Source organism: Bactrocera oleae, chromosome 6, assembly GCF_042242935.1.
Source record: "Bactrocera oleae isolate idBacOlea1 chromosome 6, idBacOlea1, whole genome shotgun sequence".
Lineage (NCBI taxonomy): Eukaryota > Metazoa > Arthropoda > Insecta > Diptera > Tephritidae > Bactrocera > Bactrocera oleae.
Window position 1 is genome coordinate 36547412 of NC_091540.1, and position 23343 is coordinate 36570754.

General features: G+C 36.0%; 1 protein-coding gene across 6 annotated transcripts in view; it reads left to right on the forward strand.

The window, feature by feature from the left end:
* LOC106621288 (uncharacterized) overlaps nt 1–23343 on the forward strand; it is a 186277-nt gene that overhangs the window by 128238 nt on the left and 34696 nt on the right. For all 6 annotated transcript variants that reach the window (XM_036363394.2, XM_036363411.2, XM_036363424.2 and 3 more), the window contains 3 exons: nt 5449–5585; nt 21906–22093; nt 22568–22671. In XM_036363394.2, coding sequence (XP_036219287.2) covers nt 5449–5585; nt 21906–22093; nt 22568–22671 — 429 coding nt within the window. The remainder of the gene's footprint in view (nt 1–5448; nt 5586–21905; nt 22094–22567; nt 22672–23343) is intronic.

The following is a 23343-nucleotide window of genomic DNA, read 5'->3' on the forward strand; positions in this document are numbered from 1 at the left end:
GCATTTTTCCACACTTTGGATTCGGTTCATGCCAAATCCTTTACATGAATATCGATCGGTTCGGATCTTAAAAGAAAGAAAGGAGCCATCCAAAGTACTTTTGTAAATTATTTGATGCTTTCGTCCAAATCAACCGCTTTTAGACGTATACGAAAAACAATAAATGTCATTATTTCTAAAATGGTTCAGACCACATTTGACGCATGTTTTTAATGGTTTGTGCAACAGAGTTCTGCTCAGTTAAAATTCTTCAATTAACTAAAAATTCGTTAGCTGCAAGTTGTAAAAGTTATAACTTGTTTTTTGCAATATGCAAATAAAGAATCTTCGCTTTCAAAATTCTCAACGCTGTTTCGAAATAAAGGCAACGATGCTTTGTACCCCTTCATGTTACTTCATTTTGTCCGCTGAGAGGAAGCTATTCGAATACAATTTCTTGTCTTTGACACTTAATCCTTTGTGGCAATCACTTCAGCTCACGATTTGCTCTGCGGTTTTATGGTATTTATTTAGACACTAATAAAATAGAAGTACTGCAAAAATACAATGCTTTAAAAGCACAGCTATAATAACATTCGTAATTCGGCAAATTATGACAGACACCAGAAGCCACCGCCGAACTAGCGGCGACAGCTAAAGTAAGACAATGCAGCAGAAGTGAACAATCGCATAAAACCGCATTAATGGCACAGACTGTTGCGACTGTGGCTGCTGCGGAGTCGTAGTCCTTATCATAAACGCGGCCATAACTGCAGGCCGCAGACCAAGTCATCTCCACTGCATTGTCTTTCACTCCAATTCTTAACTCCGACGCCGCCGACGCAAAATGACAAGAGCGGCAGCGTACGAACCGAGGATTATTTCTTGCTTTGCGGGTGCAGATGACAAAGCAGCGAAGCATCTAATGAATGTCAACAACTTTACTCACAATGCAAATAGCAAACGATAACAAGAATGCGGGAAGTGTGTGGTGTTGACTCCAATTTTCGTATTGCACAGTCATCAACTGGAATATGTTCCTTTTGTTTAACGCAATGGAAGTTTTCAGATAAAAGGCAGATTTCATCTTTCTACTATTTCCTTCAATTTTAGTAATGAAAGTCCACTTTAACTCCCAGTAGAATACTTTAAGGGAAGACAACTGAAATGTCCTGAATTTTTACCTTAATTTGCATCTCTGGAAATATTTAAAAATTAGTTTCGATGTATTGAATGCCTTTAGAGATCAGATAAATGAACATAGAAGATAATCGTTATACAGTAAGTTTTAAGTCATAATTGAACCGTGCTTTTAAGTCTCCTTATTTTTTATGCCTGTATCCGTCGGTCGTTACTGACGAATTCTTTGGAAACTAGAAAAAAAGAGTTGATGTTGTCTAGCAATCTGAAAACTTGCCACGGTCAGTAGTGCACCGCCGGTGCAAGAGGTCCACGGAACTGAACGTTTTATACAACTTGAAAAGATCCAAAACGGGGATTTTCGTATATCTTTTAATTAATATTTACATTAAAGATACACTATAATTAGAAAGGAATTCTTTCGGATTTTCATTAAGATTTCTTACATATTGACCAATAGATACGGAATAAAGAAAAAAATATTTATATTAGATATAAGGGAAGTATTGATCTGATTTTACCCATTTTTGACACAAGGGCACAAAAATATTCTCCCGAATTTCAATACTAGAACTCATATACTAAGCGATATGTTCGTTAAAAAATCGGCCATATTCACTGCTGTCCTCGTTTTTGGTATCTGGGTCCTTGAAAATTTATAGTCCGATTTCGAAAATTTTTGGGCGTTAGATTAAAAAGCTTGAAGGCACTATTTGTGCAAAGTTGAGTTCTGATAACTTCATTGATATTTAATTTGTATACTGTAAAGTGATAGATATAGTAATGGTTGTCATCCGATTTCGCCCATTTTCACAGTGTATGGTAGTAATATTTGAGTTACTTCACAAACCAAATTTGGTTAAAATTGGTAGTAGTTCCTGTCATATAGGAAAAACCTAAAGGTGAGCGGTGCCTCATTGCCCAATTTTTACACCTGCTCCTTTAAAGCCATTTGCTACCCTCTTGGTTATGAAAGGGAGTTATCGTTTTAAACATATCAGTTATATAGGGAAAGGGCGTGGTTATAACTGATTTTACCGATTTCAAAAGTGTATGAAGAACTACTAACAAGACTTTTTTTAGCAAGTTTGGTTGAGTTAGCTTCAGCGGTTTAAGATATATGGACATTAAACCATTTAGAGGTCTTGGGCATGCCCATTTTACAAAAGTTTTGGCCCCTATTATCTCTCCCTACTGCGATCCCCTGTCGAAAATTACAGTTTTGTTTCCTAACTTAGTGCTTAGTTATGGCACTTTATGTGTTTTTGCTTAACGGTACTTTGTGGGCGCAGCAATAGACCGATTCCGCCCATCTGCAATACCAAACCTCTTTGGGTACGAATGAACATATGTAGCAAGTTTTATCAAAATATTCTAATTTTTACTGAAGTTATCGCTTGCACGGACGGACAGACAGATAGTCACTCCGAATTAAACCCGTTTCGTCACCATGATCTCGATCAATTTTAGGTGACACAAGCAACCGCTAGTGAACAAAACTATTATACTCTGAGCAACATGTATTTTTTGGAGTTACAGACTCCAGCATTCAGGAGTTACAGTGTAGCCGTCAGTAAGCAACCAGTTGATCTTTCACGTGTTTTTATGCTCTTGCAAGTTGTTGCTGCAGAGTATAATAGTCGGAGGATAACGGTTTTATTAAAAACTACTTAAAGCGCGATAAATCAATAACTAAATGCACCAGGCGCATTAAATTTTACTCCCAGAATGACACATTAGGGCTTTATAGGAGCTGGGGTCAAAACTAAACGATTGGCGTGGCATTGCACTCAGTTAGGTGAAATCACATATCTCCGGAACTTGTTGAATAATTAATTCAACCAAATTTAGTAAACAACATTATCTTGACAATCCTCCGTCAAGGTATGAAAATGGGCGCAATCAGACTACAACCACTACTACTGCCCATATAGCACAATTTTCAATTCCATATGATTCCTTTACTTTCCAGTACACAAATCAAGCAATAATGAACACATTTAAACAAAACTTTGCACAAATAGTGCCTTTGAGACCTTTTATTCAACCCCTCACATTCCGAATATGTAGAGCCCAATGCGTATGGTTGACTTTTTGCCGAAAATATCGGTCAATCTAAAAGAGTTTTTTATTGAAATTTGGGAAAAATGTTTCCTTCATTATAATATACCCGTTTGCCTGTATTGAATCGGGGCAATACTTTCCTTAACCTCCATATATGTACCTAATATAAAGATTTTCGAAATTCCAGTTGATCTTATACCACATACGGCCAATGTGGGAGTTATTTTAGTAAAATTGAGAAGGCATGTTTTTCTAACAACAGTGTATCTTTTTGTCCAAAATTAATAAAACCGGATGAAAACTTGCCCCAGCCCCCATATAAGTGATTCACGATTTTGATACATCCGGGTAACTTTACTCCATGTGCAATATATGTAGGCTTACATTTATATACTTATAAAACATCTAAAACTAAGTTCTCAAGTATACCTGAACAATATTAAAATGGACAACCTTTTCATTTGACAAGATATCTTCACGAAATTCAGCAGAGATTATAACCCAAGGCATTGCTATTTTACAATTTCTGTTACTTTTTCAGAAATAGTAATATTATACATATAGTTGCTATAAGAAATTCAGCAGTGTGGTACACTAGATTCGCTGCAGCCGAAGTTAACATTTTTTCTTGTTTTTAGTTACTTGGCAAACATCGAATAAATCGCTCAATACATCATTTTTTTACTTTTTGTGTAAATGTGTTTATTATGTGTAAACATAACTTTAAAATAATTGAAGATTTAATCTATAGTTTTCTTTAAGAAAATTCCCTAAAATCAGTTTTTTTTTTTGGCAGTCACAAAACGTGTGCCTCTTAATTGAATAAAATTGGAAAAACAAACGATTAATCAATAAATGAAATATTTAAAGTGGATTGAGTGCACTAAAAGTTGAATATATTTTTGGATAGAGTTACCATATATTTGAAACATTTAACCCAAACAAATTGATTATAATTACAAATTCGGTGATATAATATTGATATCAAATTAGTCAGCCAAAAAGTTCTACCATATTGGCTTCGTTTGTCGATGCGACGTTTTATCAATCAAAATACACCAAAGGAAAAATTATAACATAAGTATAAATAGAAACATTTCAATCAAGAATTATCAACCAATTAATTAATAAGTGTTGGGAACTTTCGAATGATTTGAACTATCGATAGTTAATAACTGAATGATTTTGACTATCGAATTAATTTTTTTGTTCATTTAAGTGCATGTATACATAACTACAATTTCGAATCGCAATACATGACCAAGTTGCCAACTTGCTTAATTCAAATCCATTGGAATTTTTTCCAACCAACTGGAAACTGTCAATAAAGCTTGCAAATATCAGCAATGACCACACGAATCTATTTTCATTCATCTTACTTACTTGGGGATGGTAACTACATTTTTCATAAATCTATATTTATTACGAATAGTATGAATATTTTTCACTTAAATATATTTTAATTATCTATTAACTTCTACCATTCATACAGGCATTCTATTAAATTTCCATTATTTAACACCAAACAAACACACAGTTTAAGCATTATTCATAAATTTGCTTAATATAATATAATATTATTAACAGTAGATGAAGACACTTTCATACACAAAAATCATTCATTTGAAAAATAATTCATTCGAAAAATCGTTCAAAATCGAAAAAATAGGAATGAACGAAAAATTAGTAAAGAATGATTTTTTGAAAACTATCTAATGACTGAAAATTGCTGAATTATCAAATAACTTGATAGTTTTTTTCGATAGTCCCCATCACTATTTATAATAGAAATCAGAGTTAACAATAATATCCATCTCGAATTGACAATACTAATTTTTCCCACAATATACAATGATTGTATATATTATACTTGTATCTACTTATTAGGGCGTTTATGCTTCAATGACACATATAACGGTGGTTCTTAAAATATAAAGTAGATATGTATATACTGTACCTAATATGAAAGTCAATCGAAAATCGCTATTGAGAGCTAAATGTGCTATTGGATAATGTTCACCTTTCCATCAAAGAGGGCGGAGTCCGTTGCTCGTCTTAGGTAAAGCTATTGCATACTTGAACTCGTTTTCGGCTTCTAATAAAACATGCATTTATCTATATACAATATAATTATATATAATATTTATACATTCTATAGATTTATTTTAATACCGACAATGTCTACTTTCTAAAGTACAGTAAGAAATTTAAAATCAAGTTATACTTTTCACCTCACTTGCTAAAACATTACTTATCTCATCGCAGGTTGTAATCGCACCTACTATGGAGATATCGGCTTAACCTACTCTCTGGAGCTGTACCGACCCAAACAGGACCGACTACCGTACGTGTGTGTACTGACTTTTACTGCCGCAGGTGGCCAACATGGCGACGTCGTTCAGGTATGTATAAAATAATTATTTTAGTGTTAAGTTATAATTTTGATTGAGTAGTTGTTAAAAGGAAGAATATACTTGAAGACAATAATCTTCTATATATACTGAAAACATATAATCGACAACAAAAAACACATTGCAGAAAAGTAGTCATGCTGTTATACTTTCTGTTGTTAAATTTTGAAATTCTTCAGCCAGCTCTAAAAAATTTAAGATTTTTAAATTTAAAATTTCCAATGTAAAGCGGAACTTGCTGCTTTTGTTGTCATTTTTATTTTTATTGTGCATCCTTTTGCCCAAGCAAGTATCTCCGGCGCCAAACATCCGCTGAAGCGTGCGAATCACGAGTGAGAGTGCAAGGTTCAACTGGGGTGTATGAGTGTTTGTGATGTTTCACAAAAATTTGAATGTTTCAAAAATTTCGGCAGAAAAGTGTGCTGCAAACAATTTGATGATATTTTCTTTGATATAAACGCATACGAGCTACCGTATTTATTCACACAAATTTTGGATGCCAAAAGTTGAGGCATTACCTTTGAGGTAAAATTATGCAAATCATTTTATGAAAATTATGGCGCAAAAACACTTTGGGGAGACCACAACAAAGAAGGAATTTTTGCGAGCTATTAAATTTATTTTATTTATTCATATGAATGTGTGTGTATGTGTAGGCATACACCTAAAATGGTTGGAATATACAGTAAAGGAATATCATAATTTATAGCAAAATTTTTAGTAAACAAATTCAAAAAATGTATATAACACCTCCTATGGAGTTTTTTGTGTTGATGGAGAATTTTGTTTACATCCACTTTCACAAGTACACATGTAGGCGTACAAATTTCATCAAATTTATATAATTATGAGCTTTTTTCATTTTTTAACAGCTTAAATCCCGCGTTTGTTATTTTTCATATCAAAAACGTAATACCAACCATAGTAGTAAAATGGCTAAGGCATACATATAAGTATATATACATATACATTACATATATATGTATTTACATACGTTACCCGCGTTGCTGGGTCTTTTAAATACTTTTATAATATGGTAAACCATTCAATATATTGAAAATATTGTTTTCGAATAAGGCGAAAGCGTTATTGCCGGTATAATAATTCGTAGAATTGTATTCGAGATTTAATTTTGAAAATGCTTGATACAAATATTTGTCAATAGAAAAAATAAATATTCCATTTTGCATTTTCCTGAAAGTTATAATAATAATTAATATATTTTTTCTTTGTAATTTTAACTAATTTGTATGTGTCGAAATATAGCTACAATTTTAGTTACAGCCAATTAAATTATATCCGCTCAGATCAATCCGGTTCCCTAGTTTATTTTTATTTTCTCCAAACAACATTTTTCGAATTTTCTGCAATGATAACACGAAGAAAAATGATCCGATTGTCATGAAATTTTGTTCTGCCTATTTTGTATATAATTCTATATACAAGAACTGTGTCGGTTTTTTGATCTGATCAAAAATCGAATTTGGCGGGCCAAAACAATCAAAACTTGGAGTAAAACTCAATTTTTTTTTAAAACGCCACCAATTTGTCAATTTTTGATATTTTTTAGGTTAAATCCACAGAGAAGGCCGGAATCACTGCCGCAGTGGAGGACCTTATTTATTTTAGCGCCGTTCAAGATCTCATATCACTTAAAAAATATTTAATATTTTTATTTTTTTCAAACATTTCACTGTACAAATTTCAGTACATATAATTTTCAAAACAATCCCTACAGGTTTTTCTTTTTATTTCGCAAAAATCGACGTTTGTTTAGGCTGTCACACTAAGTGTGTCCCTTAAGTTGGATTAAACTAGACATACAAGTAGTGTGCTAAATTTTAACTAAATCAGTTCAGTAGTTTAGATGTTCCGCCACGAAATCCATGAGGAATAGTCATCCTTTAGGATGCCTACGCTTGACGGAAATTTCAACACTTTCGATTTCTGCATTGAATGCGAGCGGAGGTCACAATACTGCTAATGGTGTGTAGGCACCCTTTCGTTATTAAAGTGACATATGCCACTATCTTGGGGGCTTTTTCGTCTTAATTCCTTATCGAAACCGCATCGAAACCTTCCCACATGCGCTCATACCCACAGTTCATAGATTTTTACTCGAGCATGCCTCACATGATTTAAGACAATCCTACATTACTCTAGTAAATTTGCCTGTTCTCGTGGCTTATCCGTAGGTGGGCTTTTACACACAGACTCTTTTGACCCTCGTTTTCGGCAAATTCTCTTTTGCTGTCGCTCTATGCATTCACACACATAAAATTTTCGAAAATGTTTGTGCGGTTTGGCTACGCGACACTTAGAGTGTGTTGCATAGTTAATTTGTATGTTGGGATGGTGGTCCCACATTTTGTTTGCAATGAGTTAGCATGAATGTGGTAGAACAATATGCATAATACCCACTCGCTTAATAGTTTTAAAGAAATACTTAAGACGGGAATTCTCTAATCCACCAGAATGTATTGAATACCCGCTACTAATATTTTCAAGGTCAAATTTATAACAGGACTTTCCTAATCTTTAAGTATTAAAAATTCATAATTTCTTTACTCCATATTTGTGTCTATTTATTATAAAACATCCTTGAATTAATTACAATTCTCATTTAAAATAAAATAATATTCGAACTAACTCCTTTACGGTTAAATGAAATAAATATGAAAGCATCTTAATGTTTTATGTAAAGTTAGCATTTTTATTAGAATTATTTTATGTATAGTAGTACATTATTACATTTAATACCGCTATATGTCATTAAAAATGTAAATTGAATATTTTTGAGTATCTGAATTTTCTCCTTATTTACAATTTTTCAAAATATTTCTATTATTCTATTCATACATATTTTCGGTAGAAGGTCAATTATAGGCACTGGGGTCCACATATTTAGTACTTAGGGGCTTGAACAGTTTTGGTTCGATTTAGACAATTTTTGGTCACAAGGTGGCATACTTTAAACGTATTATTCACGCTAAGTTTTACCCCGATATAATCATTGTTGCTTAATATGCATACTGGAAAGTGAAAGAATCAGATGGAATTGAAAATGGTGTTATATGGGAAATACGCACTATAACATAGAAATATGAAAAGAACGTTATGCACCGAATTTGGTTGAAACCGGTTAAGCAGATCCCAAGATATGGGTTTTCACCTAAAAGTGGGCTGTGCCACGCCCACTGTCTAATTTTGAACGCGGTTCCTATAAAGTCATCTCATGCCATCCCAGAGATAAAATTTAATGTCTCTGGCGTGTTTAGTGCTTGATTTATCGCTACCGTTATATGGAGAGTGGGCGGAGTTGCCACCCATTTTCACACTGTAGGTAGAGGTTCTAAAAACATTTGCTTCCAGTGAATTTTGTTATTATAGCATTAGCGGTTTAGGAGATATGCACATTAAACCTATTAGGGGCGGGACCACGCCCACTTTAAAAAAAATTTAACTGCAAATGCCCCTCCCTATTGTGATCCTGTATACCAAATAAGAGTCTTGTATCTTGTTGTGGAGCTTAGTTATGGCAATTTATTTGTTTTTGAATAATGGCGTTTCGTGGGCGTGGCAGTGATCCGATTACGCCCATCTGCAATACCAACCGTCTCACGGTACCAAGAAACATGTCTACCAAGTTTCATAAAGATATCCCAATTTTTACTCAAGTTAGAGCTTGCACGGACGGACGGACAGAGTCACCCGGATTTCAACTCGTCTCTTCATCCTGATAATTTATATATAACGCTATATCTAACTCGATTAGTTTTAGGTGATACAAACAACCGTTAGGTGAACAAAACTATTATATTCTGTAGCAACAGGTTGCGAGAGTATAAAAATAGATAACAGAACAGAACAGAACAGAAGTCAAATTTGTGAACGAATTCATTTGAAACCGAGCGCCCTTGCAATCGATCAAAGAATTTGAAAGTGAAAAGTAATGCTGAAAAGGGTAGCAGCGAGCTGTTACGAACAAGAACACAAAGCGTGCCACCCGAACACGAGTGGCACGGTTCCCTCGTCTTTCCTTGTCGTCCCCTCGCCCACAATAAACCGGTTTGGGTTACAAAAGAGTCTGATTTTAAAAGCCCTAGGTATACATTGGTTCAGTTCAATCTATGGTCGCAACGCAATGTCCTGATATGATTTCATTTGAACCGTAGTCGGCTATACCGTTTACTCGATCCAGATTGCCGAAGAACAGATTGTTCGTGTTGCATCAAATCAGTTGACAATGGTTGGTACTTGAATCGATCACCTATTGTGCATGATGAGCCGAATTGATTTGATTGTTGTGTCGGCACTTTTAGCTATGACCCACACCCTTTTGCCCAGTATTGTTCAAAGTTCAAAATTATAGTAGATTGAAATATGTATATAATCACATTAAATCAAAAAAGCCTTAAGTTACATTTAATAAATTTTACAGAAGCAAAAAACCAAAACAAAGCATGTTTTATTAGAAATACAATAAAAGAAAAACTGATAGAGAAGAAGACGTAAGTTACTGTCTTGGTTGGCAAATTTGTTACGCTTGCACTTAGGGCGTTTTGAATTTTGTTTATACAACGTTATTATTGGTTGTTGGATTATAAAATTTTAAAGGAATATGTATTATGATACAATGCATGATAATCAATAAAAAATTCGATTTTGAATTTTTTGTAACTTAAGGCTTTCCTGATTTCCTGTATACATATACATATATATAATATTTAGATGAAATAATGAATGCTGATGTTCGACGAATCAATTTTATCATAAATTGTTGGACAATCTCAATACAATTCATATTGAAAATATGTTTCCAATTCGCGAGTTTTTTATTGTTAAAGTTAGTTTTATAGGCGTTAAGGCGAGTTGATTTTAAAAGCATTTTTCCAAGATGATAAAAATAAAAGTGTATTAAACTTTTTTTAGTAATGTGTATGTCCTCACTCAATCTCACTGATTAAGGCCCAAAAGCTAAGTTAGCTTGAACTTGAATAACTTCTTTTAATTGTAAAGTTAAGTTTGGGTTTCTTTGAGTCGAAGTCAATCTGCTGCTCATGAGCTTTTTTTAGTCCCGAATTCGATTGAGCATATACTTGGCAATCACATATCGGATCTATTTCAATAGTCCTCGGAGTTTTTTCATAGACCTTTCGATCTGATGTATTTGATTCTAAAGCAAAAACCGTAGTGTTAGCTTTCATAGCTTTAGCGATATATTCGCGCATCGTTCTTTGGATAACCTCAACTCTTTGTTCAACAACATTTTGTAATGCGAACACGTCACATCGGTCTACCTTGGTATCTAATATATCCTGTAGATCCTCCATGGCATTCATAAACTCATTACGATAATTTGTCAATTCTTCGTCCACTTCTAGAATACGTATCATAACTGTGTCTTTTAGACTAATAGTTTGCAAATGTTGTTCCATGAACTCCAACCATTTTACGAATTCGATTTCGAAATCTTCCAATTTTTTTGACATGGCTTGTAAGTGCTTATATACAGGTAGGATAATTTGTTCTAAAATTTTATGCTTGAATTTGGAGTCAGCAATAAAGTTGCATATGTCTTTCATATTTGGTTCGCAGGTGGAACAAATATGTTCCCGGCTGAATATCGGAGAATTGGAAAATGAATTATTAAAGCTTTTTATCGAGTTATCGTGCTGCACTCCCTCTAAGTGTTTGTCTATTTTTTCTTCCAAATCCTTGACCGTAATTTCCAGTTGACTCAAACAGTCAAATTGTTTTACCGTTTTCATTTGGTTAGTTTCAAACGCAAGCGGTGAAATGGAAGACTCCTGCAAGAGTTTTTCAATTACCATTGCATCGTAGCCATTGATCGAGACCTTTTCGTTTTCACAGCCTAATTTCTTCAGCACCAAGTCGAGCAAACTATGCAGCGCAATTGTGTTAACCCCGATTATTGATTCGGTTCCCAAGGCCATCTGAAGCAAGTTCTCCAAAGACAACTCTAATTCTGCAGTTGTATCCATTTATACGAACCAAAGGTTTATGACTTCTATGATAAATTCGCGAAGGATTAGATTACAAATGTAGTGTGTCTAAGCAAAAACAAAATATTGAAAATTTTAGAAAAAAATGTATTTATTTTTTTAAATGAAAAGCTATATTGCATATTATTTTCATGACTTATGAAAGCAAGTGCTTTTCTGAAATATTCACTAGTAGCGTTTGTTCTCTGCAGTTGTTATGAAACCCCGAGTGAACTTTAGACAGGCAAAGTTGCTCAATAATTTTAGCTGCCATTCGAAAGAGTTTAGTTGTTGTTCTTGCGGCATAAAGCAAGTAATTTTGAGTTGATTAGTAATCCGGGTCCGTTCCAGTTACGGTAGTGTTGTAGAAACGGCCTCTGCTATGATAAGGTATCCTACATCAGCCATCAGCCAATCTTAAGTAGAAAGAGCATAGTGGATGAAACATAGATGGTACTACTGGTATTAAATCCATATGATTTTTGGTCAGCCCTAATCTTCAAAATATACGGGTATAAATTTGACAGCTGTGGAACTATTAATTTATGAGATATAGCATTTTGAGTGAAGCAACGTGGGTTAGTTTAAAAAATTTATAAAAGGAAAATTCGTGTGTTAAAAAAACTTTGCTTTTTGACAAAACAAGTAACGTTAAATCCAAGGCTTGGCTTGATGAGCATTTTTCGGACTCTACACCAGAAAAATCAACAGTTGAGAAGTGGCTTGCTAATTCAAACGAGACGAAATAAGCACCGAGGACGATGCACGCTCATGAAATCAATGGCATGTGATCGAAACGGCTATCTCTCCTACCTTTCTCGCTTCTTCACTGCAAGGAGACTAACACTCTCCCCACTAAATCCACAGCTTCCATTTTTACAAACTGGGCGAAGGATTACAGACTGGAACTAAGCATTTCAGTCGATAGCTTTAAAATTCCGACGGTCAACAATCCTAAAATTTGAGGTGTTACATTTGACAGCCTGTGCTCCTTCACTCCTCATACAACCGCGACAACTACCAAAGTACACAGCCGCAACAAAATCCTCAAATCGCTTGGCGGCAGCTTTTGGGGAAAAGGCAATCAGCCGGCCGGTTTTAAACTACGCTACACCAATATGGTCGCCTGATGTAGTGAAACGCAGGCGAAGAAGCTTCAGCCATGTCAAAGCACTGCACTCCGAACTATCACGGTATGTCTCTTGATGTCCCCAATCGAACCCGCTTCCGGTTAAGGAACATTACGAGCTTCTCTCTAAGCAGCTTCTGCTGGGATATTTTCGTAGAAACCACACCTGCAGTCGTCTGCTTGAAGTGGAACCGTGTCCTAGGAACATCAAGAGGTCCTTCCTTGATTACGTCGACGACATTGGACAGTACGCCGACCAAACCTCGGACACAACGTACTTTAGACATGCACTGACCGCCACTCAGTGAATGGCGTACTTAGAGTCAAACCACCACCCATCGCAGACGTAGAGCTCGAGTTACCACGAGAATCTAGAGTGACCCTTGCGCAACTTTGTTCTGGATACCGTAGCAGCAATGAGTCTCCGCATAACACTAACCACCTCTTTGCATGACCAACGAACCCCACTCATCTAACACTCATTTACCTATGGTCCGACCCCGTTAAAACAGCTCGGCCTCTCGTTAGATGACCTCGACGACAGCCAAACTCAAACTTACCACCCAAGCGGGGATTAGGTAACCGTTACAACAACAACATGCACGCAGTGGATGGCCCATAAAGGCTATTACCGACGAAAACATCAAAAAATTCCACAAAGTAATTTTGGATGACCGTAAAGTAAAGTTGTTTGCGGTAGCTGACACTCTAAAGATATCAAGCGAAGGTGGTGCCGCGAGAGCTTACAAACAATCAGAAACAATAACAAAATTATGATTTTAAGGAGTATTTGAAACGGTTCAATTGTAATAAAACCGACATCTGCGGCAATATGTGATTACAATCAAATTTTCTATTTTACTTACTATATTTTACATACCGTCAGCAAAAGTTATACTAAAATCATTCTCAAATGAGACATATGTGATATAAACTCAACCGAAGAGGCTTAATTTAATATATTGAGTTGATGTAAAAAACGAGGTTTAGACTAATTCTATTCAAATACAGTGATAAACCATATAATTTTCAAAGAAACTTGTCCATTTAAATTCATTAAAATATCACATATTTTGACAAACCTGTATGATTTAAAGTCAGGTGGAACGTCGGAAATCATAGTATATGCTATATTGGGGGCAGAGAAAGAGACGGACTAATTGCAGTAGTTTGAACATTACTCAAGTATACTTAAGATCATTTTTTTAAACAATTTTATAAATATACCTATAACTCACACACTGAACTTCATATTCGTATAAGTCTTGTTACCATAACGAAAATTGGTATTTTTGGCAATACCACATACTATTAACGTGTTACAAACTAATAATACGCTCCCTGAATTTCTTGAATGTATACTTACCATGAACAATATATATGGAGTAAAGTCAGCCTGATGTTCGAAAACCGTGATATTAGTAATTTGTGGGCCAGGGCAAGTTTTCAGCCGATTTTATCCATTTTAGGCACAAAATTACATTGTTAAAAGTAAAACACGCGCTCTTGTTTTCACGAAGATAACTCACATATTGGCCGATATATGGGATATAAACTAAGAGAAGTCTTCATCCAATTCAACCCAATTTTGACATACAGGCATACTATTATCAGGAAAGGATTTGCTCCGAATTTCAATAACATAAGATATCTTGATGAAACTTGTTACACGTGTTCCTTCACAAAAAAGTGAGGATGAGTTCGTGAATGGACGTAATCAGACCACTGCTACTGCCCGCAAAATGCCATTAAACGAAAATCTATTAAAAGCCATAACTAAGCACTAAATTTAGATATTAAACTGTAATTTAGCGCAGGGGATCGTAGTAGTAAAGGGCATTTTTGGGCTAAAATTTTGAAAAAAATGGGTATGACTCCGCCCTTTAAGAGGTTTAATGAACATATGCATATCCTAAACCACTTAAGATACAATAACTAAATTCACTCATGACAAATCGTTTAAGCACCCCTACCGACACTGTAAAAACGGATTAAATTAAATGATAAACCCGCCCAATCCCCATTTAACAGTGCTGTTAAAAACTACTAAAAGCGCGGTAAATCAATAAATAAATAAGCGAAAGACACTAAATTTTACACCCGAGATGGTACAAGTGGACTTTAGAGGAGCCAGGTCAAAATAAAACGATGGGCTTGGCACCGCTCACATTTAGGCGAAATCACATATCTCAGGACCTACTCGACCATTATCGACCAAATTTGGTATGTGATACTATCTTAAAATTTTTATGTTCCAGTGTGAAATTGGAGTACAACCACGCACAAAATACAGGAACAATTTTAAATTCTATTCGACTCGTTCATTTTCCAGTATGCAAATCAATCACCAAGGAATGTATCGGGATACTTTGCCCGAAGAGTGCGCTTAAAATAGACCACCTTATGACAAAAATTGTCAAAATCGTATTACAACTGTTCAGGACCCTAGATACCGAATATGTGGACCACAGTTCTTACAGCGAACATTTAATCGAAAATATCAGTCAACCTGTAAAATATTTTTTTGGAATTCGAAGTCGCCATATACCTGATACCAAGATTTTCGAACTTCCATTTTACTTTATACCGCATATATATTTACCTATTTTATCGGGAGAAAACTTCTGCTGACTTTACTCCATATGATTGGTGATGGTAACATAAGTGTACCTTAATGAAACCCAGGGAGCATATTATTAGTATGTGACATGTTAATAAATAATATGTAGTTATGCCAGAAATAAATAAAAATCGGGTCAACCCATCCCTTAGACCCAGTATACCTAATATACAAATTTTAAACTTCCGGTTGGCATTATACTATATATACGAACTACCCACCCTCCAACATACAACAGATAATAATTTCAAATACAAATAGTAATTTCGTTTTTTTTAAAAGCCTTATGATGAATATCTCCTTCAGTATGCGAGTTATATATTAATAAAATATGTTCTCAAGTATACTTGAGTAAGGTCAAAATTTATGCAATCATCCCCGCGCCTTTTTATAGCCCCAAAATGTTAAAATGTGCAACATTTTAAAGAAAATGTTGTGGTGTACTACTGAATATGAATGGAATTGGTCTAAACCTTTTATGGATAATTTCCATTTTATGGTTGATATTTTCCACATTAACTCAATATATTAAATGTAGCCTTTTCGGCTACGGCTCGGATTTAAAACTAATCGAGATATAGCTTTATGTATGAAAGGATGGAGGAAGGCGCGATCGCGTTAGTTGAGAGTTGATAATGAAAAAGAGAGGAAACAGGAGCTTTGTTGATTATTGTTACAATATGTGACAGAGTTGCATTTTTAAAATTAATTACAAATTTATTACTTAGGTTTGCGAACGCAACGCACGGCACAGGACACTACAGTAACCCCCTAATAGAGAGTCGTAGAGAATTTAATTCTATTAGCATTTGCCTCGATGACAAATTATTTCGGTTTACGACTGATAACCTTGAATGGTCCTTTTTAGGGTGCTAATAAAGATGGTCGGACGGGATCATCTCGAATGAAAACCTAATCACATGACTTCAGACTGTTGTGAACGAATGTCCTTTGCGTAGTGTGCCAAACGGGATTCACTGGGCGAATTTCTAAATTTCGTTGCATGAACGACCGTTGCTAGTGAAAAAATCGGGCGGTAGACGAAACACAGTTCCGTAAACTAGCTTTGCAGGTGAACAACTGATGTAGTCTTTAAATGCTGAGCAGAGACGAAGCAGGATATATATTGATATATAAGCTGTTCATTTGTCTACGTTGTGGCATAAAATTGTGGATTTTAGTCTGCGAAGCTACCTTTCAATCAGGCCATTAACCTGTGTGAGATATGGTGTAGTTCACAGGTGTGAAACTTCAAGGCATTGCACGAGCTCGTGCGACCGAGGTCGGGCGTGATGTCGATGGCTTCTCCAAAACGCGTTATCCAGCCACTGAGCTGGCCTTGGCAACAACCGGTACTGTCATGTTAGGTATTGATATTGCGTCTGGCCAACGAGTGAAGCGATTAATTACAGTCGAACAATACTTGTTGCCTTGACTGGGACTCTCCCTGCGTTGTAACCAACTTCTCGGTGAGCGATTGTATTCGAGAGAGCAGGTCAGCTGCAACATTGTGTTCGCCTTAAATATGCCGAATTTCAGTTGTAATCTGCTATAAGAAGTCCAGTTGTCTAGCTTGTCTGTCTTAAGCTTTATACAAATGTTGGTGAAAGACAAAGACGAGCGGCCTGTGGTCGGTGTACACATAGCAAACACGAACCTCTACCATGTAATGAAAGTGGCGCATTGCAAAGTAAAGACTATCAACTCGCGGTCATAGATAGCGTTGCTGTAGCGTTTTGTAGCGGAAACTTGCCTTAAAAAAATTTTAGTGCTGAAAAGTATCGTCAACAATCTAATTCAGAGCGGGGCTGGCTGCAAAATCCGAAGCGACTCCCACAGAGAGAGTTCTTCATGTGGTAGTGGATGTGCTAGCATATCACAATTCGCGAGCTTGGTTTTACATCAGTTTGCTGTTGTCGTTTTTCTTGTTGTCCGGTATCGCAAAAAGTGCTCCTTAGATGTCTAACGCGTTTGACAAAAATATGCGATAATAATTGAGCAACGCTAAAAAAAGTTTAAAGTGATCCAAGCTGCGTCAACGTTGAAGGCTAAACGGAATTGTTCTTTACGATCCACAATAGATTTCGATGCGATATAAACATCATCCATGTATGCGAATGCGAAATCGAGTTCGCGAAAGACCTCGTTGATTAGACGTTTCGACAGCGTTCCTCAGGCCAAATGTCATATGAGTGAACTCAAACAACTCGAAAGGAGTGCTTATAGCGGTTCAAACGTCATTGTGAAGTATCCGCGCCTGGTGGAAAGCTTTCTGCAGATCAATTTTAGAAAATACAATTAACTTGCTAAAACTGGGAAAAAATCTTATAGGAACAGCAGCGGATATATTTCCGACACGGTTACGGCGTTCAAAGCCCTGTAATCTCCACATTGCCTCCATTATCCGTCCGCCAGGCGTACTAAATGCAGCGGGCTGTCCCAATTACTGTAGAAAGGATGACGAATACCGAGTTTTATTAAGAGCTCAAATTTCAAACGAGCAGCTGCTAGCTTCTCCGGCGATAGACGTCGTGGTCGCGCGCAGGTAGGCTAGTGGTGGATTACGGATGCATTTGTTCAAGCACCCAATGATGTGGAACCGGAAACCTTATGAGTTGTGATATTGTAGAAATTGTCGAAGTTGTAAATTTCGTCAATGAGCACGGTGCGTTGAGTAGAGTTGTGCGATCTACAAGGCGTTGACCTTGTAAGTCGAGGATTAAGCCGTGATGACCGACAAAGTAGGCAAACAGATCTGTTAAAATTAAACATGCTCGAGATAACTTTCCCGACTTTGGAATGACGGACTTCCTCCATCCGTTACAAACAAGCTATCGTTGAAGTTCATCAGAAGGTTGCGTATAATCTTAATTAAAACAAAAAACTTGATTTTAAAAACGGGTCACCAATATCACGTCCGCGTTAGTTGAGAGTTGCGATGAAAAAGGCAGCAAGCAGTAGCTTTATTGATTCTTGTTACAATATGTGACAGAGTTGCCTTTTTTTTTTTTAATTACAAAATGATCAGGATGACGAGACGAGTAGAAACCCGGATGTCTGTCTGTCCGTCCATCCGTCTGTCTGTGCATAAATATTAAGATACCGTGAATTTGTTGTATTTTTCATTTATCGTTTAGAACTTAAAAACGTTTATTATAGGAGAAAAATATTCACAAAATAAACCCAAGCTTGTACTACTCAAATTTTGAATATTAATTTTCTTTACTTAAAAAGTGTCCTTCGTGTAGGTATTTCTCATCTTTTAAAAATTTTCCGGATCTGGATCTAATGTCAGCCATTTTGCATCGTACTCGGATAGTCATATTATCCCCCAACCATTCTCATAGCGATAAAAAAATGCTCCAAGATGTCTTGATTCAAGCGCTGCGTTAAAATATACTATATCCCAAAGTTGGTATTTAACTACTAATGTAATAGTTTAAGAGACGAAGTGGAAATAAGTACTCCCTTTTGAAAAGGAGCTATGCAACGTTTATTTGGAATTAAAGCCTCATACATTATTTTTGACATTTTTAGAGCACATCGTTTTGTAGCAAAAATGCTTTTCCAAAAGGCATTTTATATGGAGTTTGGTTGGAACGAAGATTGGAATTAAAAATATCAAAACTATTATTAATAAGTTGGATAAAATCTGCGCATTCCAAACCGCGTTATATATTTTTATGTCCATCTTTGTTATGTATCATCATCTTATAGCATTAGCACACGTGTTCGAAAATAATAGCACAGCAAGCTCACTCACTCGGTTTGAACAACTACGTTAGCAAGAGCAGTATTAAAACAGGCGTGGTACGAGAAATTTAGACCAATTCCACAACACAAATTCTTCACCACAAAAACTATATTATGTATAGCTTCCGATCACTTGTTAGAATTTTCGCGCAAACGTTTGTCAAGTAAAAACGTAAAATTTCTATTCATCAGAAGATGAGTGTTTCTTACTTGTTTTCTTAAAAGTAATTTTAATGAAGGTACTGCATTGAGGCTTAGTCATCTTCTTTTAAGGGTAGATTCGTATATTTCCACCGCCTTAAAATGTAGCCCACATAAGTATGTTTTCTCGATGACCAACTGAGTTGCACGCTTTTTCCCATTCCTCTCGTTGCAGTTTGTCAGTTGGAGTACAAAACATGGGTATGTTAAGTTGCTTCCATGAATTAGCACAAGCTGCAAGTATGCGGTATTTTCATTTATTTATTTAAAAAAAAAAATTTCGAAAAATTTTCTATTATTTTGTGCTCACGAGCACATTAATATCAGTTAAAGATTGGGCTTCTAAAATATACGTCACAGATTGGCCGATACAAAGCCGTGCAAAGTTTTATCCATTGGTGCTTGGTATACTGGAAAGTAAAAGGCGTGATTATAGCCGATACCGTTTTGTTGGAAGTGGTACTTAAGCGATTTATTTTCTGGCTCAATGAGTATGTAAACAAATTTCCGCATTTGGGACGAAGAGCAATCTGAAGAGATTCAAGAGCTGCGATTTCATCCAGCAAAACCAACGGATTGGTGTAGTTTCTTCACACATTATACCGGTAAGACCGTAACCGTCATAGCGACCGTTATAGCGTCATGATTACCGTTTACTTTATCGTTAGACTTTTTCATGTGGGGATATGTAAAATCTATAATCTATGCGAACGATCCCGCTTCGATTCAGGTCTTGGAGCAAAACATCACACGTGTCATTCGCAAGTTACTAGTAATGCTCGAACGAGTCATAGAAAATTGGACTAAACGGATGGACCATCTGAGACGTAGCCGCGGCCAAGAGATAATATTCAAGAAATAAATGCCAAAGAATGTTCGCCATTAAATTTGAATTTTCTGTGTTTTTTCTTTAAAAAAGTAGGAAACCTCGAAATGGATCATTTTTTACAACTCTATATAAATCTCGATTAGTTTTAGGCGATACAAACAACCGTTAGGTGAACAAAACTATTATACTCTGTAGCAACATGTTGCAAGAGTATAAAAATGTCAATTACTTATTTCACTTTGTTGAATACTTACTAGTAACTTACGTAGCTTTTGTTTTAGACGAAATTGAAGCGTAAAAGGAATATATAAAAATTGGTACAATTATGCAAAAATTGGACGACTAACTCATATGACTATGAAAAGGGTTAATAATTGCAACAAAATTATTCTAAATTAGAAATTTTAAGATACTAACCACTTAATTTTACCTAACAAAGCGGGGCTTATGTGAAAAACCACAAATGGCAGAATCCTGTGAATGCGCCAATGCGCCATCAACCAAGTATAACGCTCCGTTGTAAATGGCGAACGTGCAACATACTGACTGATTGGTGTTAACATCAAACGCCAGCAGAGCTAACAAACGAGCTGCTCTCCCAGCAAACGATAAGTGGCACACACATACCGAATTCGCATTATCTATGAATAAGTGTGTGTTGAAATGTAATATTTTCTAGAATGCTACACTTCAACTGGTGAATATTTCACTCAATGTCCAATTGTTTGTGCAACTGCTGCACGCGTAGTCGCAGATATGCTGCAACACGTCCACTTCGCACTCACTCAACATACTCGCCATTATTCACACCTAAAATGGGAATTTATTTGTTTCGGCGCGTCGAAAGCCCCTCAACTATTAGGTACTCCATAGTACTACCTTGGTACCTGACGTTGAGTTGTTTGCCTTTTTCAACAAACTGAAATATGTTCTACCGCACACATAAGTGGCAATATCCCAGTGTGTCACTGCCTCGGCCAGCAGGAAATTTCACCATTTTCCAACTAGTCCGATTCCAGCTTTTAGTCATGCGAAGTCTGCATAATTTTCTACAAATAAATCATTTTTTTTGGGAAGCGACCCTGGATAATAAAAAAGTATTCATAGTTGTTATCGAGGGTGATACACGGCTTACAACGACCTACCATCAATGTATGTAGTATTTTGCCTGAAAATAGACTTTTGTGCCCCTATTTTTTACCAGCGACCATTAATTTTATTAAGTTAGGATAACAGAAGAAAGTAGCAGGCTTCAGATCCGTAGAACAAGGATAATCCGAAAGCAACTCGAAATGATGACATTTTGCCATCGTTTCGATGGATTTAAGAATCTTCGCACACACAAATATTCGCGATGCTTTATCCAACATATGACTTGTAGTTAGACAAGTTTTTCTCGGCTAGAAATTGAAGCGTTGGAAAAGTGAGAGCGGGAAAATTCTCATAACATTTCAGACAGAGAGTACATCACAAGGAAGATGAGAACCTGGATCACGCATAGAAGAAATGTTTACACGCCAATCCTAAGCATGCACGTGTACGGATTATAAATAAAAATCTTAAAATAAAATAACCAATTAAAAGTAATTTTGGCAAGGCTTATCTCACTTAGTATTGGTATATACGCATAAAAGCGTTTAGAAACGGACCACATCTACTTCCTCTATACTATACATGCAGCTAAGTTCGGTCGTACAACATTTAGCCTAATTGCTCAAACTATTTTGCGCACACCTTCATCAATTTTTGTTGACTCAGATACATTGTTTTACAGGTAACACTTGATAGCTTCACAATCGGACGCTTCACCTCGTATCTACATGACGGTTGTCCGGATGGTTACATGCAAATCGCCGAATCGGCGCGCACTCCCATCGGTGGCATGTGGTGCGGCACATCCTGGGGCCCAGTGCTATTCTACAGCGAAACCAGATCATTGATTTTCACAATAAAATTAAATAAGTAAGTACACATTTTTCATTTTATTCACGACTAATGTTAACCAATTATTCTCACACCTTTCGCGACATCTCCCGCCCACTCTCTCTCTTTCTCTCCCACATTTCATTTAATGTACTTGAAATCATTTGCAATGAGACAAATTGAAATTACAAATGCTACACTGATTTGTACTAAAAAGTTTTCGCTAACAATCTGAGCAAGCAAGGAACTACCAGTTACTCAATTGCATTTCATTTCGTTGCATTTCATTTCATCTGCCTGCATACATTTTCTTACCATTGTGTCTAAGCTGTTTTTTGTTCGAATTCCATTCAATTTTTGCCATTTTCATTCTTCTATTTCCATATCTGCTTCACGGACAATACCAACTTTGTTGTTGCTGCCACCACACGATCCAACGCCACTTCAAATCCCATTCGCTGCACGGCCCATTGGCACGCTTTCCAATTTTATCGCTGCATCCGTGTGTCGCAGGCTGGCGCGGGACCAGAGCGGCTATAATTTCGACTTTCGCATTAGATACAAGGTTCTGTCGAAGGACAGTTCGGTGACGCGCTACGGCGGCATCAAGCTCGAAGGTAAATAGAATGCAACAGAAATAAGACGAACACTTTGTTGTCTGCGTCGTCCACCAGCTACCCACATAACGGGCCACCCACTAACGCTCTGCTGCTCTCATCCGCTTGCGCTTCCTGCATTATTTTGCTTCCCCTCCACTGTGTTTCTCCAGTGAACTTTTCTACACTTCGCTGGTTGGCTGCGTGGGTCTCTATAGGTTAAATGGATTTGAAATAAGCAAACACTGAGATTAAAAAAAAAAAAAAATAAACCTAATACATTCAGTTGGGGAAACAGTGTGTCACAACACGTACGCACTCACACACACATCTAAAAAAATACACTCAAATAACTACATAGCAAAAGTTGAAAATAGTGAAACTTTTAAAATGTGTAACTTTTAACAACATATTTGGGCTACACAAAAAGGAAAAGCGTTGATAGTTGGTAAACAGGACGACAAACTTTTTCATAGAAAATATTTCGTTTTATTTTTTTAGAAACATATTTTCGTATTGGTATGTTCATAGTTTGTAATAACAACTCTTTCCATGTGTATAGTTTATTATAGTATTAGACAGCTTAAGTTCCAAAAATAAAGCTAAAATTTTTATTCAGCCTGTATGTATGAGAGCAAGGCAAATATTTTATTTTTTTACATTTTCATTTCACTAAAAAATTATCCTAATTAT